The sequence below is a fragment of the Egretta garzetta genome, unplaced genomic scaffold (genome assembly GCF_000687185.1).
Source record: "Egretta garzetta isolate BGI_Z169 unplaced genomic scaffold, ASM68718v1 scaffold179, whole genome shotgun sequence".
NCBI lineage: Eukaryota > Metazoa > Chordata > Aves > Pelecaniformes > Ardeidae > Egretta > Egretta garzetta.
This window is the reverse complement of record NW_009270001.1, coordinates 4,030,395-4,050,267: the sequence shown is the minus strand read 5'-3', so window position 1 is coordinate 4,050,267 and position 19,873 is coordinate 4,030,395. Positions and strand designations below refer to the sequence as shown.

The following is a 19,873-nucleotide window of genomic DNA, read 5'->3' as shown; positions in this document are numbered from 1 at the left end:
TGATGACTGGCTTGTGCACAGTGTGCAAGAGAAAGATTTACAGGCAGTACAATGAAGATTCCAGCAATTAAACTGAAAATCAGTAAAACTGAATTTTGCAACCAGACTTTTGGAGCACTGCACCTGCAGCAGGGCAGGAACTGGAGTGAGAGTCACACAGAGCTCCTTCCTCACTCCTTTCTCTGCTGGTAAAAAATGAACTATGGAAGTCCTTCAGGGATAATTAGCTCCCTTAAAAATTTTGCTTTCCAGCACGGGAGTCTGTACAGGTTATTAACTAAATCCTAGTCACCCAACTAGTGATACCACTATGGTCTTTGCAAGCTGTACATCTTTGCATGGTCACTGTGTAACCAATGGATTTCCCACTGAGAGGCTCTGAGGAATGCCACAGCATCCTCAACTAACTCAGAAATGAGCCCTACACAAGGCTGTTTTGCAGAAGGCTTGTGTGGGTAGTTTTCCAACAGCACTTGCTTTCTTTAGTTAAGAAGAAAGGTCATGCTGGCATGGCTGCCAAAGGAAAAGTGCATTAAAGTCTCCACAACAGCTAATCTCCCAATTTACAGAAAAAACAGACAAATCTCATAGTCCATGTTCACCTTGAGGAACAATCTAGATCAAGAAGACAAGAGGTGAGAGAGTATCTCTGTAGCTTCACACTTCTTCTCCAAGGCATTCTCCTACTGGAATTAAACATGGCCACACCAAGTCAGGATTTGGTACACGAGGAGGACAAAATCTCTGAGGTGGAAGGTGAAAGTAAAGCAGGTAGATGTAACAAATACTGAGAGCCCTTTACAACTACATAAAGTGTGTTGCTGCTTACTATCCCTAGCCGTGAAGTTACCGTGCAGCACCATCCCTAGCATTATACCCCTTGATGCTTGTCCTGTGTTGTCCTGTTTTGGCTACAAGCAATTAAATGCTTCTGTTTTTATCTCTGAATATCCAGGTTTTCTTTTACAAATGTTTTTTTATCTGCAGTTCAGCTATTGTTTCTCTGTTGCTTCTTCTCTTATGGAGCAGCTTGTTATCTGCATCTTAGTCCCCTTCAAATGCCTTCTGCTCTGTGTTGAAGGGATTACAAGGCTTACAGGATGGTTCACTAGAGGTTCACACAATTATGAATTGAGAAATGAGCCAACAGTTTCATTACAATTGTTTGTGTGTCTGATTGCATTTACTGCAGCCTGGGTAAAATGAAACTGTGGTTTGGGGTTTTTGGTGGAAATATAAAAGCACTGTAATGACAAAGAGGTAAGCTATGTATAAATGAACATTTGCTACAGACAGTTAAGTTAATAATAATAAATTTCATTCCAAGAGACTACAACTGCCAAACTGACTTCTACAACTGCATTGACAGATAAAAGCAGATGGTTGGGTTTGGTTGGTTTTTTTTTTGGTTGAATGGTGTGAAAGCATTGCTGAGAAAAAAAAATCAAATAAAAGTAAATAAATATTAGAGGTGTAGAGGAACATGACAGAATCCACATACATATTTGGTAATGTAAGAGAGTGATTATCAAAGGTTTGTCAGTTTTCTAAGATAAGAAAACGTCATGACAACTTCAGTGGTTTTAGTTCCAAATATTCAGACAACTGTCATAGCTCCATCAAAACAGCAAAAATGGCTTATATTATCCAGAGTTTGAAGAGCAAACAAAGAATACAATGTGATATCATGTAGGAAAGGCAATATGTAGGCAAATGAATGTAAGTAATGGTGGCAAACCCTTACAAATGTAATTAATTTTCAACAGGCATTCATGCTAACAAAATGGAACCGCATGGATGTACACGGAAAATGAACAGCCAAGATGACATCTTGGTGCATAAATGAATTAATCTAAAGATTCTTTGCAACATTCAAATAGCTTTGAAAAATTTGCTCTTCTGTGCCATATTGTCCTCTGGCTTTTTTCCATTAGGGATACCATTATGGTTTTTGTAGTTATTTAGGGTAAACCTGCCAGAATATATCTGAGATATTTTAAGATCACAGCTCACACTGATCTTTAGAAGGGTCTACCCCCTAAGAGTGACTATTTGTTAGGTTTTATTCATTCAAAATTAAAGGCAAGTCTAGTCTGTAGTTAGCGGCAACAATAACAATAGCATGAATCAGTAAATTTAGATTCCTAGCTCAAGAGATATCATAAACAATATTGTTATTCCTCATCTCATCCAAGTATTGCTGTACAAAGCCTAGGAACCTAGTTGTCGGTGACTCCCTCTACAGTCAGCAGAAAGACAGACATCTTCACGGGCAGATACATCTCATTTTATGACACACTTCTATGATATGTGATAGATCCTGGTTTTCTGCATGGATTTTATAGAGAATCTGGCCAACTCATTTAGTCTAATCCCTCTACCATGTCTACAGTTAATTCAAATGCATACTATTCTTTGTAAGTAAGTCAGAAAATGCATTTCCTTTGACTTGCAGCTGGAAAGTTCAGAAGAAACAATGAAACCTTTCACCCTTTGTGTAGGGCACTGGCCTGGTAAATGGGAAAGAGGAGTCTTCTTCAGTAGACAGGCTCTTCTACCCAAACATCTTTAAGAGAAAATGGAACTGCTGGCAAAGGACATTTATGATTTTGAGAGCAGCTAACACTAACATCAAAAGAATTCAGCCTGATGCTAAGGTAAGAAGTTCAGAATACTGCTATTTCATGACTAATATGGGTAAGATACCATCTAGTAAATAGTGTTTCATAGTCATGCACTGGAAAATGAAAATAAAATAAAATATAATACCATATTCTGTAAGTATTTTCAGTGTCTCAGCCAGGCACCAGAAGGTATAGACTGACAACGTTTGAAATCTACTGAACTATTATTCATACAAAAGAAACCAAATCAAAACAAAAAGAACATTATTTGTCTCAGACTCAAGATATATTTCAAGGTTTTAGAAGCCAGCATGAAAATACAGCAACTGTCAAAACGAGATATCTAAAAGTTGATGCTCACAGTATCTAATACCCAGTCAGCTCATCTTGAGTAAATTCCAGAGTAAAAACCCATCAAAGTGAGAATGTTCTGTGAACAGCTGATTCAGATCATGAGAATATACTGAGCCACTGCAATCCTGGTTTGAGAATTTTCTTATGGCATAATCAAACCTTACAAAGAAAATATAATGAAGCCCCTCTAATTAATTTGCACTCCTAACAAGATATTGCTCCGTGTTAAAGACAGATTTCATATTGATTTCATTTTTCCTACTGAAAGAAGAAGGCTGTAGGGGGAGAGAAAAGGAAGAAAACACTTTGAAAAGCACTGTTCCTGCTTGTATTTGTGCTTGAAGCCAATAGGACAACTCATGTGTGGAAGAGTAAACAACTGCATAATTCCTTTCAGGACCAAGGCTGTACTGGCAAAACTAACAACTTTGATGACAGGCTTCCCAGAGAGGCAAAGAGCTGAATGAAGCGTGAGCTGCCCTCATAACCTTGGACTCAATGGACATCAACATGTTATCCATGGACTTGACTGAGCTTATTCCTCTGGGGTCAAACAAAAGTATATTGGAAAAAAGTATATAGGAAAAACTGCTCCCTGAAGGCTATGAGATTTCTATACAGGTAAAAATTCCAGAGGGGTTCTCACATCTACATTGAAAGTTTGAAAGAACCAATAGAAAGTATCTATTCTTTCTAGCTCAGATCTGCAGCACATTGTTCAAATGAGCTTATGTAGTTAATTCCCTTCTGAATTGCTAAATATAATATATTGCAATGGTCAGTAGACAAAGACTTATGGATATTTTTTTCAAACAACCCTTCAGCAGTGCCACATCTTTATAAAATATTTTAATTAAAAGCTGCAATTTAGCTTCCACATGGCAGGAGCTCAAATAGGTTCAGTTTTTTATTGTATTTTTTAAAGGTGGATATGTTTTAATTAGATATTTATCCATTATACAGATTTTAAACTTCAGTAGGAGACAGATGCTGATCTTGGGTAAAGTGACAAAGCTTACCTGAAGTAAAAGTATCTATTGTATCACATATCAGCTGGTCCTAAATGCTTCTGAAACTCTAATGACATTAAAAGACATATACAGCCTGTCTTTATTAATCTAACTAATATTAGAAAGCACTGTAACTAAAATGGTATCTAATCAAGCACTTAATGCTCTGTTTTTTACATCAAACAGCCATGGGATAAAATGTGTATAATACCTAAATATTTCTTACAGCAATGGCTAACAATCAAGGAATAAACATCGATGAATGCTGTCGTGGTTTATCCCCAGCCGGCAACTCAGCACCACGCAGCCACTCGCTCATTCCCCCCATGGTGGGATGGGGTAGAGAATCAGAAGAGTAAAAGTGAGAAAACCCGTGGGTTGAGATAAAGGCAGTTTAATAGAGAAAGCAAAAGCCACACATGCACAAGCAAAGCACAGCAAGGAATTCATTCACTGCTTTCCACTGGCAGGCAGGGGTTCAGCCATCTACAGGAAAGCAGGGCTCCATCATGAGTAATGGTGACTTGGGAAGACAAACACCGTCACTCCAAATGTCCCCCCCACTTCCTTCTTCACCCAGTTTATATACTGAGCATGATGCCCTATGGTATGGAATAGCCCTTTGGTCAGTTTGGGTCAGCTGTCCTAGCTGTGTCCCCTCCCAGCTTCTTGTGCCCCTGGCAAAGCTGAGAGCTGAGAAGTCCTTGGCCAATCTAAGCACTACCCAGCAACAACTAAACCATCAGTGTGTTATAAACATTCTTCTAGTACTAAATCCAAAATACAGCACTATGCAGCTACTAGGAAGAAAATTAACTCTGTCTCAGCAGAAACCAGGACAAATGCCTTAAGCCTTCATGTCCATTCACTTCCCCAGTGAATCTCTGAACACAAAACAGAGCAAGGTCAGAAAGGACCAGATGCAGCTGCAGTACGAATGGGTGGAAGGGAAAGGACCATGGAGGGAGCCTTGATACTAGATTGAATATGCACATCAAGATAATGAGTTATTTTATTTTTTTACCCACAGTTGTTTCAGAGTCTTTCCCCCACATTGTTTCAGAGAAAAAGGAAAGTGTCTATTCTTTAGGCTGATATATGCAATTAAAACTTGTTTTAATGGGCAAACCCATTTAAGACATTAAAAATGACAGGCATACTTAAATACATCAATAATTTCACTGAAGCCATCAGAAAATAAAAACATTATTTAAAAATAATAAGCTTGTTGGTTTTGTTTTGCAGTAGTGTTTCTCCTAACACAAAATTTTAATTGCAGATTAGTTTTATTCTGGTAGTCCTGTTGATAGATTTGAGGCAAGCAACATATATCATTAATTGCATTGTGTAGGGCATCACATTTCAGACAAGAGCTTTGTCTGACCCAGCTACTACAGCCTGTCTGATTGTTGTGGAATTGTCATTAAATGGAAATGATGCCTGGGAATGTTGAACTTAATGTTATGTTTCCAAATACCATGAATAACATTACAGTAGCTTTAATGAATTTCATAGGAGAAAAATGTCGTTAAACAAAGCAACAATATTAGCACTGCTGCCCTGGCCAAATTCCAATCTGGCTAATTGCATTCTGACACCTACTATTTCTCAGCTGTTTGAATTTGGGTATGGTTTTGTACCTCACTGTTTGTTCATTGATATGTTAATACCATACATTGTCAGACCATTGCTGTCTGTCACCCCAGAGTTAGCTGGCTACCACTCTTGACTGTTCAAGTACTTTTAATGAAGCTGTAACTACAGTATATGACCTTGAAAAGATTCCTTTCAATCTAACTTCCCACAGTTCATCAAGTTAGATATTGCTCAACCTAACAGGTAAGCATAGATGTAACTTATTTCAGTGTTTGTTAAACATACAGCACAACCTCACTTCCTAGTTCTGAAATAATGAGCTGCCGAAGTTCATTAACATGTGCAGAGATGACCTCCCACACATTAATGTTTTAGTTAAGGTCAGAGGGTCACCCTGAGCAGTATCTCCTAATCACCTCCACTTAACCGTGCTTTGCTTTGAATTGTGGAGTGGTCTCTGAGAACGTTACCTGAACTACAGATTAAATTTAAGTGAAGGTATCCTCCAGGATCACAACTTATATACCTCAGCACTAGCTAATCATGGAGACAATGGCCCTGGAGTAGAGCTTGTCTAAAGTTAAAAATAAATTCCCAGAATGTGGACTTCAGATAAAACTCTTTTGTTCTACAGTCTTACTCCTGTTGGCTCATGCTGTTTGCTTGTGCAGAGGTAGTCATATTCAAGTACTTTATTGAAAAGAGCATATGTGCATTGTATTATCTTACTTGTCTTTGATAGAAGGGTGTCCCATGTCTCAAAATCTGGATTGCAGAATATCTGAGAAAACCCTTCTGGCATTGCCTTGTCTGTTACAGTTGTAGAGGGGTTATGGAGGAAAAGATTCTGATTACCTAAATCCTGGCTCATTGAAAGCTTTAAAAAAAAAAAAAAAATAGGACCACAATTTGGAATTTCCTTGATACACATTCAGGCAGCATCTTCAGTGGCAACACTGTATAACAGGTATTTTGTGTGTCTGTCACAGCTCAAAGACATAATTTCTAATATAATTCCCAAGAGCCTCCCCATGCCCTTTAATCTTGAGCGCTGTTTGTGATATCCAATTCAGACATTCACACACACTAATTTTCCTTTTCGGGAGATGAGACTAGATCATCAAGGAGCAAGTAAGACATTTAAATCAGGCGTATATTTTGTATACACATTGACAGTGATTAAAATATAAATGCCCAACAAAACATAAGATCAGAAAGAGGTAGTACCAAACATAACCCTTTTCCAGGAGTCTTCATATCACTTACTGAATAGAGCATTCCTGAAAAACCTCATCTATAGGTAACCGTGAGTAATCAATCATATCCCATTTCTGTTGGGATCAGGTGCAATGTCCTGTTTGCTCAGCAGAACAACTGAATCCACATCCCTCCCCCATCTGGTAGGTAAGTACCCCAGAAGCTGCACAGATTGTAGTCCATGTTGCACATGGCACTGTTGTTTGAAGTCTCAAGCTGTGTGTTAAACTGCAACTGGATTGTCACCATTAAGGTTTTGTCACAGTACGATCTTGGGGGAAAAAGTCAATGATCTGGAAACAGATGTGAAGTTTTAAATGTACATCATTAGATCTTCAGGACACATTTCGGGCTGAACACTGCCTTGGATTTTCTTCAGGTAGAAGAAAGAAGACAAAGAAATTGGGAGAAAAGTGACAAGATAAGTGGAAAAAAGTAGACAGGATCACATGATTAGACAGGTGCTAATGAACTGAAAACCACCATTTTATTTAACTGTTACATATGTCTTCACAGAAGTCAGTCATTCGAAAGCAATTGTATTGTGTGTAAAGAGCCTTTTAAGATTTCCGTATAGGAAAACATTTTTTTCCCCCCTTTTCAATGTTTCAGCGTAAGATTAAGGATATTTTCCATTCAGCACCAGGTCACAAACAAGCCGTTTCTAAGATAGCCTCTCTCTAACTCATTCCCTCGCACACACACACATCAAAATAACCAGCAACGAGGAAGTGGAGAGGAAGCAAAAGGAAAAGAGTGAGCAAAGATTACTAAAGACTTTGAGACCCACAGTCAATGCCCTCATAGTCAGAGAAATCTACTGCTCTTGGGTGGTGGCGGCTCAAATCTTGTACACACATCAAAGTGAATTCAACTCTTGCATGTCCCCATCTTACCTAAAGCTCTAATAACATAGCCACTGGCTTTTCAGGCAAAGATAATCTTATAGGCATTTGTCTATTTTAACTAGATTTTTTTTTCAGTCTGAGTTTGAAAAACCTTGAATTAAATCTAATACATTTATGAAAAACTCTGTATTTAATGGTTGGTAACTTGCAAAGAAAATAGGTTTTTTGGCTCAAAGATCCTGACTGAGTCTATTTCCATGTTGAACATATATATAACTTCCAATGAAAATAGTGGGACTCCTTTTCAAATAAAAACGAAGAACATTTGGATGTGATTGGCCAAGACTACTTTAAGACCCATAACATATAATTTAAAAACACTGCTAAATCTTTAATCTATTAACAAACCTTGTGTATTGCTCTTTGATTAAACCTCATCTTGTGTTAATAATTCTCAGTAGCATTGTACAACATGTGCTACAGAAATCACAAAGGTAGCTAAGGAAAACCAAGGTAAAACCAGCAACAGAAGTTCCTTACCTGTCTGAACTCTTTAAGATCTATTTTGTTTCCCACCAGCACTAAGGGGATGTCATAGGTGTGCCGGACACGATAAATGAGTTCCTTAAACTCAGCAGCTTCTTGAAAGGATTGGCGATCTGTGATGGAATAGCAGATAATGAAGCCTTCTCCACCTCGCATGTATTGGTCCCTCATGGCTGTGAATTCTGCCTGTGGAACAGGAAGGACATGCTCAGTAATTTGGCAAAAAAAAATTATCTATCTTACAATGAACTTGCTGAAAAATTCCCCCACTCCCTAAAAAATTCCACATTGCTTCTTTTCTGTTCTAGATACTGCTTACTGAAACTTGTGTATCCTTCTGGGGTCATCATTCTGGATAGTATACCACCAGGATTTCTCTTAGGACCTTGTTTTTTCCTTTTTCCACCAAGACAACTCTGTCCTTTTATTATGCCAGTGCCTGTGTACAGAAAATACTGTCTTGTGTATTTCTAGATCCTTCTGCAGCACTTCTGGTAAATATAGATGACTTGCAATTGAATGAATACTATCAGGTGTAAAAGAAGAGCTATATTACTATCTAGGGATGGGAGACAAACTCCTTATTATGCACTCACTTCAAAAGCTCAGTAATATCAAAAAGACATTCGTTGACTCCCACCAGCTTTGGAATAGTGCCTAGTAAAACAGGAATATAATCTACAAAAAGTTCTGCTCTTTCAAATGCTCTCAGAGAAGCTGGGGGTTTCAGTCCAGTGTGAGATAATACTATTAAATGAAAATGTACAATTTCAAATACTGTGAAAATTTGAGGACAATTTGCCTAATTTTCCCCTCCTGCATTTTCCTCTATGTATGCATTTATTGTCACAACAACACTTCCGATTATAGGTATAGTTTTTCAGGAGTATTTAACTGCCACATTGTACAAAAATAGAGATTTGGTTTTCAAAAATTAGTCTCAGGCACTGTGGCTTCAGAATATGTTTTAAAGCCTGTTTCTTTTTCAAGTTTGTTTTCTCTTCTTGATCACAGCCCAGAATAACCCAATACCATGGCAACAGTCGGTCAGGATCAGAATCCTCCTGACAGAATCAGTTCTCCAGAGATATTAAGATGCAGGAAGGTCTGATAAAGCAACGAATACACATATCAACGTTGGACCATTTCTACGAGCAGCAGGATGCAATATGAAGTCCTATATTTTTTACTCTGTTGAGAATTTAGGCTAGGATTTTTAAAACAGTTTAGATTATATATATATCCTCAGTTCTTGCTGAAAATTGAAGGGAAATAGATTGCTTCTGCTCTTTTAAAAGTCTCAGCCTTAAATCTCTCTCAATAGTCACTCATGTTGATTGATAATACTTCCTGTGAATAGACTTTTGTGTTGACCATTATCATTTATTCATGATGTATCTTTTACCCAAGGGCTTTCTTATATATCATTCAAAATATTTCACCTGCTACAGGAGAAAGTTCATAGACTAACCTCCAAAATAGCAGACTAATAGGCAATTTAAGGGAAGAATTCTGTTTTGAGACTTACTAGGAATTTCAAAATGTCTAAACTATTGCTGCTACCATCCCAGGAGAGTTTATTAACTACCAAGCTACAGCATAGAGTGGATAAGAACATATTCTAACCCATCCTCTTGTAACTGTATGTGTAAGAAGTTGGCCAGCAGCGGGGAGAAACATAATGGATGTCAAGCAAAAAGTATTATACACTTTACTGGCTTGGGTGAGACAATGAATGGAGATCTGCCTCTGTTCCCAGGTCTTTGTTTGCCATCTATATTAAATAGCCATCATGTTAATAAACAATGCAATACCAAACTGGAGACCATACCCAAGGTGTCCAGATTATGGGTAGGCAGTGTTAATGGATAAACACAGAGACCTCTCCCTTGCTCACCCTCAGATCCCAGGCTTTCCCACCAGAACAAGGGTCTCTCTTGTAGCCCCCAATTTTCTTCTCTTTACATCAGCCATCTAGAACTGTTCTGCATCATGATTAGTAGGGTTGTCTCCTTTGTAGAAGGAGCTGAACAAGGCCAGGATCCCTTCAGGCTAGGCAGACAATGGAAAGCTTATGTAAAGTTAAACCTGTGGACTAAGATTCCTGAATGTAGCTGTTTGTAGCTGCAGGCCACTCTCTAAACTCCTGTTGCAGATAATGGTAAAATAGACAATGCAATCCGTGGACTACAGATTGCTTCTGCTGATGAAAAATAAATATGCCTTTAGTTATCTAATTATCTATTTTTGTTTATCTGTTTTTGGTTTTAGAGTGAGTTGAACATTTATACCACAAAATGGAGCTGCTAGCTCCATGTAGACACCTAAAAGTAGATGTTTTGTTGTGGAGCTTAAATCCCAGACCAGATGACCTGTCTTCCTAGGTTAAAGATTTCATAAATCAACTTCTTCAGCACCGTATGATTATTCTGCACAGACTATTTACAAAGAATGAGCTCTTCTTAGTAAGTTTATCCACCTCTAGGAAGTGCTCAGAACTTTGTACACTCATTTATAGACATTTATGTCAAGCTAAGAAGGCATTAGATCACATATTCGTGTTTAAGTTACTCACAGTAAGTGACTTGCTACAGCATGAAGACTCTCAGGATCACTCCCCAGGAATACATAATGGCTTTCCTTGACTGCCAGGAGACTCTGGGTTCCTAATTTTACACATTGTGAGTCATGCTGAAAGGACGAAGTTCTCAGCTTTTAGGCACTGCCATTCTTCAGTTGGACTCATTTACCTATGTGTTCTGGTTCATGCCTTGGCATAATTATGACTTTAAGGATATGAATTAATTTACTTCTGCAATTTTTTATTATGACATTTTATTGCTGCTGATGTATTAGACTAAACAGCCAAAATACTTTAGTGTCATGCTTGCAGTGATCCATTTTCACAGGCATTAATTATTCTATGCAAACTAGATTGAGGATATCCACTTGGTTTTCTGTTTTTCACTCAGTTAGTAATTTCCTTTCTTATTTTTTGATGTTGACTTTCACTTGTCAGCATTTTCCCCTTGGCATCGTTGCTCATTACAGAGTCAAGGACTCCAAGGTCAAATATATAAAACTTTTCTTGGATTTAAAAAAAAAAAAAGTGATCTTTTTTTGTTCTGTTCACCAAGAACCCCAACTTAATAATATATACTAAGAAAAAGGCTAAATACAATTTCCATTAAACATACTCTAACACTTCCAATAATGTATGCATATTATATATAAAGGACAAAGGACTAAGATGTAATTAAACCTCTTTGTTCATTTTTTAGTTCAGATCCTACTCCAGATTTCACAGTTTACATGTATATCTACAGTAAGGAGAGTCAGGATCCAAGTTTACCTGGTTTTGTGGATGTTCAGAGGTTCAAAGGTTTTACAGATTTTTCAATGGTTTTATTTTTATATTTTGCCTGTTTCTCTTATAAAATAAGCAGCAGTGTATCTGTGCAGCTGGCACATTGATATATTCTTTAACTGATCCTGCTGCAAAAGTAGCTTTTAAAAAAATTATTCAGGAATAGTACTAGATGTCATTTGCTACTTAATAGGGGGAAAATATGAAACATGCCCAAGTCAGTAAATGCCAAAGGGAAGAGACAGAAGGAAATCACACCTCCTCAAAAAGAAATCAATTCTGAGAAATAAAGTGAAGATTTCTCATGCTTATAGCACTTTGCAGCTTCACATCAGTCTCTAATACTCTCTTGTGTATTATGATTAAGACTTAACTGAAAAGTGTGATAAGAAATCTTTTGAAACAAAATCACCATTCTGCTTAGGAGAGATGTTATACTTGAGAATGAGCATCAAGTCTGGATAGAAACAAAACTTTTCTAAAAGTCAAAAGAAGGCAGCTGTCCTGTTTTCAGTTGGGATGGAGTCACTTTTCTTCCTAGGAGCTGGCATAGTGTTGTGTTTTGGATTTAGTTTGAGAAGAATGTTGATAACACACTGATGGTTTAGTTGTTGCTAAGTAGGACTTACATTAGGAAAGGACTGCTGAGAGGGACCTGGGAGTCCTGGTGGATGACAAGCTGACCATGAGCCAGCAGGGTGCCCTTGTTGCCAAGAAGGCCAAGGGTATCCTGAGGTGCATGAAGAGGACTGTGGCCAGCAGGTTGAGGGAGGTTCTCCTCCCCCTCTACTCTGCCCTGGGGAGACCCCACCTGGAGCACTGTGTCCAGTTCTGGGCTCCCCAGTTCAAGAAAGATGAGGAATTCCTAGAAAGAGTCCATAGGAGAGCAACAAGGATGATAAAGGGACTGGAACATCTCCCCTACGAGGAAAGGTTGAGAGAGTTGGGCTTGTTCAGCCTGAAGAAGAGAAGACTGAGAGGGGATCTCATCAACACATACAGATATCTCAAGCGTGGAAGTCATGAGGACAGAGCCAGACTCTTCTTAGTGGTGCCCAGCGACAGGACAAGGGGCAATGGGCACAAACAGAAATATAAGAGGTTTCAGTTGAATATGAGGAAGAACTTCTTTACTTTGAAGGTGACAGAGCACTGGAACAGGCTGCCCAGGGGGGTTGTGGAGTCTCCTTCTCTGGAGATATTCAAAACCCACCTGGATGGTGTCCTGTGCAATATGCTCTAGGAGAACCTGCTTTAGGAGGGGGTTTAGACTAAGATGATCTCCTGAGGTCCCTTCCAACCCTTGCCATTCTGTGATTCTGTGACTTTTCAGCTTCCCCTGATCTGCCAGGGGCACAAGGAGCTGGGAGGGGGCACAGCCAGGACAGTTGACCCTGACTGGGGGGACTTTTGGAGTGATGGCATTTGTCTTCCCAAGTAACCATTATGCGTGATGGATCCCTGCTGTCCTGGAGATGGCTGAATGCCTGCCTGCCCACGGGAAGTAGCGAATGAATTCCTTGTTTTGCTTTGCTTGCATGTGTGTGGCTTTTGCTTTCCCTATTAAACTGTCTTTATCTCAGCCCATGGGTTTTTACACTTTTACTCTTCTGATTCTCTCCCTTATTCCGCCAGGGGATGAGTGAGGAAGAGGCCATGTGGTGCTTAATTGCTGGCCAGGGTTAAACCACAACAGCAGTGTAACTTTCTCCTTTTTTTCATTATAACTGAATGCAGAAAAAGCCTGATACTAATTTTCATAACCTTATATATGTCTACCTGTTGCTGAAGAATGCTAGCAAAAAAATCTCCCCATGACTGGGTTACTCCTAAATGGATGCAACATTTGCCTCTTACAAGTTATTGGGCGTTTCATATGATTTTTCAAAGATGATAGTATGGTCACACAATGACACAAAGCAGCTCCCTCAACATGCTCAGATACACCCAGCAACTTGTCCCTTGTTGATCCTCCTCTACTACAGGTAATACATCTCTTCCTCAAACTGTCCTACAAGGCATAAAGACCTGGGAAGCATAAGAGCACACCCTGCCTGTAAAGATTGGGGTAGAGAAAGTCCTAAATGTTTTAGCCCTTTCTGTGTTCCTCGTCTTTAGGCCACTCACTCCTTTCAGCAGCAGTCCTACATTTTTCTTGGTCCTCATTTAGTTGCCAGTGTATCTTTAGAAACCTATCTGGTTGCCTTTTACATCTCTCAAAAGTTTAAACTCCAGCAACACTTTGGCATTCATAATCCAATACATTCATGGCCAAGAAATGTTTCCATATAGACCCTTGGGAGACTGTCCCTGCTTCTAGGTTTCAACTGTCTCAGTGCACTTGCTTTTTCTATTAGCTTTTAGGAGAACAACTTAGCAAATAAGAAAATACTTATCCTCCGTTTTCTCTCTGTCATCTTGATTTATTCTTTTTTATGCCACTTATCATAATGAACAAGAGAAAGTTTTTCATAACGAGAAATATTTTTAATTACTTTCAAAATTCATAGTTTTCAGGTAGATATAAATAGGAGTTATACGTTTTTTTTTTTCATTAGAGGTTAGAATACTTTCCAAATAAAATCTGTGTCTTAATGTCTCCAGAAAAGGAAGCAAAGGCATTGAACAGCAAAATCAGATAGACTACATTGAGATACATAGATCCTTATGAAGAATTAGTTTATGGATTGTTATCAAACATTACAGTCTGGATCTAATATTCAGGTCAGGACAACCCTATACTGCTGATTGAAAGAATCTAGGAAGGTGTGCCACAAAGTTCACTGAAGCCAAACCTGTTTCTTTACTCTTTCTTGAGTATTTCCTCCTGAACAATGCTGCAGAAGGAGTGCTGGGATAGAGAACTTTTATCCAACTTGGCATAGAAATTGTTAAGAAGCAACCTCTTCCACATGACTGTTTTACACCAGCAGAACTCAAAACTGAAGCCAATTCTCGTGGATCCTCGTGTTATGCATTGCTAATAGATAACCTTGTGAGCCCCAAAAAGGGTAAGAGAAAAAGGGGGGAAGAGAAGAACTAACAGAAAAAAGGACAGAGGTAATGAACAAGGGGTCACCATATGTGTCCCTTCTTTTTCATTGTGTGATGATGTGTTTGAGGAGGAAACATGGTGCAATCCTTAGAAGTGCAGTCCTTCTCCACACTCCTCAGAAGTGTGGTGCTTAGAAATTTAAAGATGCAGCACCTCAGAAATAAGGGTGTCATGTTTTTCAGACTACACACACACTCCACACATTTTGATGTCTGTTCTTTTTTTATGATCTTGGCTTGTACCTCTGGAAGAGGTCAGAGTCTCCCCAGGGAGGCCAGCCTCACAGTTTGAGAAATGCCACTTTCTATATCTTCTCATCTTATGTTCTGCTTGACTTTAGAACTGGGAATCTGCTAACAGATGTTCTTAATCAAAGCTGTCTCCCTGATTACCACAGGGGTCATTCTTATTATGAAGGGTTTTTTTTTAAATTTCTAGTGAACACTGGGGGAGGAGGGGGTATATTCTTGGAAACAGGCAGGAGATAGTTCGTCTATGACAATGAACAAACAAGGGTAAAATGAACAAAAAGGACACAAGAAACTCAGAAGGAAAAAAAAATCTTTCAAAGAGTAAGTGAGACAATTAGAAGTATAGACCATAAAACATAAAGGAAATATATTACAATGCATTGTTCACTTTAAAATAATCACAATTTTTATTTACAAAAAAGTTGAGAATTCTCTTATCTCAGGAAAGCTTTTGTGAATATGGTCAAAGCTTATTTTTTAGCAGAAAATGTTTTCTTAAAGCTAAAGTGCAACCCTCCAATATCTCTCTGTTAATAAATTCTCCTGCGTACATAAGCATCATAGTTAACTTCATTGGGATTGCATATCATTTGCCTGACACTACTTGTCATAAAGTGCGCTTTGCTTTTGTTTTCCCTCCTGAAATAGATTTCCATAAGAGAAACACACTGGTGAGAAGTGCTGTGATAAGTATTTTGTTTTCACTGATTTTTTAGTCCTTTTTTGGGGGGTGGGTAAAAGCAAATAGTTTTTAAAAACTCATATGTAAAAGAAAGCAACAAGAAACCTTCAGCAGTTCCATTTCAAATGAGAAAGCATTCAGGATGGGAAGTTGGTTTGATGTTATATCTTACAACCACCATAATACTGCTACTAATCTAGATGCAAAGGATGAGACTTGTTTTGTCTGCTTTCTGCCACTGAAAAGGTAGTCGCCTATTCTATACCAGTTTTTAAGCCTCTATCTATAGTCAGGAGAGAGATGATCAGCTCCAGAGTGATTCAATGCATACTCAGAAAAGTGCATAAGATATCAGGGATGACTTTCCTTTGTACTTCTCTCACTGCCTCAACAGAGACTAAATACCAGTCCCACCCTCTGAGGTCCACAATATCAGTGACAGCCCCTGCCCAGTCATACCCTTCATGCATTTGGATGATAATGCTTGTCTTCCTCTTCATTTTAAACTTTTCTTTTGGTTTTTACAAGGCTGGTTTATTTCCAGTGGAGTTTGAAAGGTCAAGAAGAAGTAATATCTAGTGCCTAAAGCCAATGGAGGATTTTTGCCTTCGCAGCACTCAGCAGTGGGAAACACTGCACATCAACATGGGTTAAGTTACATTAGAAGACAACGAACAGATGTGCTTTTTCCATCACTGAAATCAAAGTTTCAAACCTGCTGCCTTAGTTCATGGGATTCCAGCACACACTCTATCCCAGCTGTATGTTCCCAGCAACGACAGAACAGAAAACAAGCAACCACTGAATAATATCAGCATCACTTCACACTCTCTTCTTGCTTCCCTCCTATTTCCAGTCATCCTTTGCAAACAGCAACAACAAAAGGAGTTACACAGCAAAAGACACAGGAAAGTTTGCAGCAGGTGGTACTCAGCCACCTGTGCCAGCCTAAGCCATCTGCCACATCACTGGGAGGAAGGAAGGGAGACAAATAATGGCTCAAGCACAAACCAAAGGAAATGCAGGGGCTCTGGCTTAAATACTGGAGGACAGGGATTGATTCTTCTCTGCATCAAGACTTTACACTGTTCTGGTTGTACATCAAACCCCTCTCTCACGACCCTTTTTGCCTGCTCTAGTAATGATCAAGGAGCAGTTCAAAATGGGATTAGTATAAATGAGAATTATTCCATAAGTCTGCAGTGGAAATGGATTATTATTATAATCAGTCCCTTGATTAATCATCAGTCAGTGTCTCATGCCTTATAATTACAGGAAGGAATCCTTGCTTCTGTTATAAAACAGCAATATCCCTTTCCTTCTGTGAATTTGTACTGGGGACAAAATGCACATCATTGATGATGGGAACAGTATAAAGATAAAATAAAAGATACAGTCCATGTTCCTATCAGACTAATGTCTTTCTGAACTTAATCTGACAGCCTTCCAAGGCAATATTATGAACTTCACATTGTACAAAATCGGTAGCCTCTTCTTAACTTTGGGAATGTACAAGTAAAAAGCTGAGACATACTGAAATTAATCTGTAATTTAAAAGACAACCAACAGCAACAAAATCAACTCTGTGGAAATCAGCGCCAGTTTATCTGGCCACTCCTCCCTCTGTTTAAGCTAATTTATTTACCTGGGAAGGGAGACAGGCAGGAATAAGGAGAATATCCTAACAGTTGACCTTTGCTGGGTATGATTTTCAGTTTTGTGGCAAATTGCAACATTACTTCTTAGCTGCTAATTTCCAGGGTTTTCTGTTGGTCACTGTACACTCTGCAAATGGAGGAGATAAGCTCACCCAGGTAGATGGAATGACAGGGAGCACCTGAAGACCTTGCCTATGGGCAAGAAGGTGGTCCAAGCTGAGTTATGGATGGTTGGCAATTTAAGAAACATGATTAGACTTGCACTGAACATGAAATGCAAGCACAGTCTCGCATACCTGACTCGCACAAATTTTTGGCTGTAAGCTTTCTAATACAGTTTCCTTCTCCCACCCTTCCCCCACATTTATGTTCTTCAGCATCAACCTTTCCCCTCTAGAAACAGGTCTTCAGTCCCAGACAAGAGCTGATATTACACTAGACCTCAGTTCATGATCCTTTCTGAAGACTAATGTATTTGCATGGAAAGAGATGGATTCCTTCACACCAGTTAATGCATCTTTAATCTCTGACTAGTGGAGAGACGTTATGAACCTCTAAAGTTCTGAATATAAAGAATGAATTAATTAAAAATGAAGACTTTCATTTCTTAATCTGAGTTACTATATCAGGTTAATTCATGAGGACATTAGTCTCATCTTCATTCAGATGAGTCTGAGACTTTGAATTGGTATGTCTAAATTTCTCTCATTCTGAAAATCACCAGTTTGTGAAGTTAGTTTGATTACTGGCTTCTTTAAAACATTGTGGGACACAGTCTGTTTTCAGCACTTGTGAATTCATGTAGTTTCCCACTTGTGAGTGTAAAGATTCAGGTTCCCCTTCTCTTTTCAGCTATGACACTTCTTTCCATCATATGTGATATTGCTCACTGTCGCAGACCATGCAGGATTAAGTGTCATGAAAGGCAGGTGTAGATGTCCTTTCATACCCTGAACGCTGATGGATCACTATTGCTCTGCCCCATTCTCTAACAGCACAACATTTTGTATGCATTTCCTATTCTGTATTCACATACTGTTCAGCCTCATGGCTGGCTTATAAAGTGAGATTGAACCACATCAGCCTGGTTGAAAAAAAAAGTAAAGAAAAATAAATAAGGAAAAAAAAGACAAATGAGAGCAACTTCCAGTAAAATAACTCAAGACTTCAAAAAACATCATCACATAGTGGCCCTTTTTTCTCACTAAAGAACTACTAAATAACCTGCAGCAGCACTCAGACCCTCCCTCCACGAGTAGCTTCTCTGCATTCATGTTCCCAGTGTTCCCACTCTAATTGTCCTTCTGCCTTTAGGTGAGAATATATTTGCCAGTTTGCTGCAACTGCGCTTTTGTTAACTTTATTAATCCTGCTCTTCCAAAGATGGTTTGTCATATACAGTAATGAAAATATGCAGTCCATCACCTCAGAGATGATATCTAGTTTTCATTCACCCCAAAATATGGATGAAATCACCATATCAGTTCTCCACAATGGCAGTAAAAATGCCTTGGTGCTACAGTCCCTAACTCAGAGGACTGTCTTTTTCTTTCATATTAATGCTAATGGTTTCTCTCTTAGGAATAAACACCTTAGTAATTTTCTCCTAAATGCAGGCACTGAAGCAATCTTCATTGTTAACAGCCTCTAAAACCCCCAACTGCATTTGGTTTATCATGCAACATATTATACTTTTTCCCTCTTCTCATTGGTATGCAAGAAGGAATAAAGCTAATTTTCACCTTTTATCACAAATGCATCATAAATGGTAAAGGGAAAGAATTAATAGCTCTGTAATTACATTTTAGTAAACAGCAGAGGAAAAAAAAAAAAGACAACAACCCACTAGTGAAGAGGTAATGACTGCAGCTGCAAGCAAGGGCTCGCCAGGGATTCAAACAAGCTCTTGTCAGCTTACATGGGGATTGCAGATTTGCCATCTTCCCCAGTGAGGCTTGTGCAGCCTTGCAGAAGTGAAACAGGAGGCTATGGAGTCAGACACCTCATTGTTCTGATAAATGACTGCAAATTATATCCTGGTTTGCATACATATTCTCTCATGATGACTTACACGACAAGTGTGCTTATCTTAAAAATTCCACAACACAGGTATTTCACTCCCCTCCCTTGTGCCCTACTCATCACCAGAGATATAATTTTAACTAAGAATCTGAAGGGCGGGCGGGGCAAAGAAGAAGCAAAAAACCTGCAGAGTGGCTTCTTTAGACTTTTGTAGCATTTAATCAATTGTGTGCTCATTTCTGTCACTGAAATTTAGCTCAGTGTTTATCTGAGGGACGTGCTTCCTGAGGACTACATAAATCATCACCAATATGAATGCAAAATAGCTATGTTATAGCTGCACTGATTTTGTATAGCTTACAATATTAAAATCTGGTATGACTCTGTGGTGCAGGAAGACTGCGTTCTCATGTCCCTGTGTCTTCCAGCATGAAGGACATCCCACCATTCTTTTTTTCCTTACATTTGCACTAATGATTCTGGTGCAGGTGAGAGGACTAAGTAGCATTATGTGCACAGAGACAGTCATGAGTTCAGCATCTATACAGCTCTGCAGCGCTGCTCTCAGTGACCTTCTGGGGAGTTGTGGGAACAGAGCCTTAG

The 19,873-nt window shown here is 38.8% G+C and overlaps 1 protein-coding gene across 1 annotated transcript in view; it reads right to left on the bottom strand.

Moving 5' to 3' along the window:
* The window catches only part of RIT2 (Ras like without CAAX 2), a 184,459-nt gene that overhangs the window by 78,501 nt on the left and 86,085 nt on the right, over window positions 1-19,873 (bottom strand). Inside the window, exon 4 of the mRNA XM_009647702.2 lies at window positions 8,230-8,421. Coding sequence (XP_009645997.1) covers window positions 8,230-8,421 — 192 coding nt within the window. The remainder of the gene's footprint in view (window positions 1-8,229; window positions 8,422-19,873) is intronic.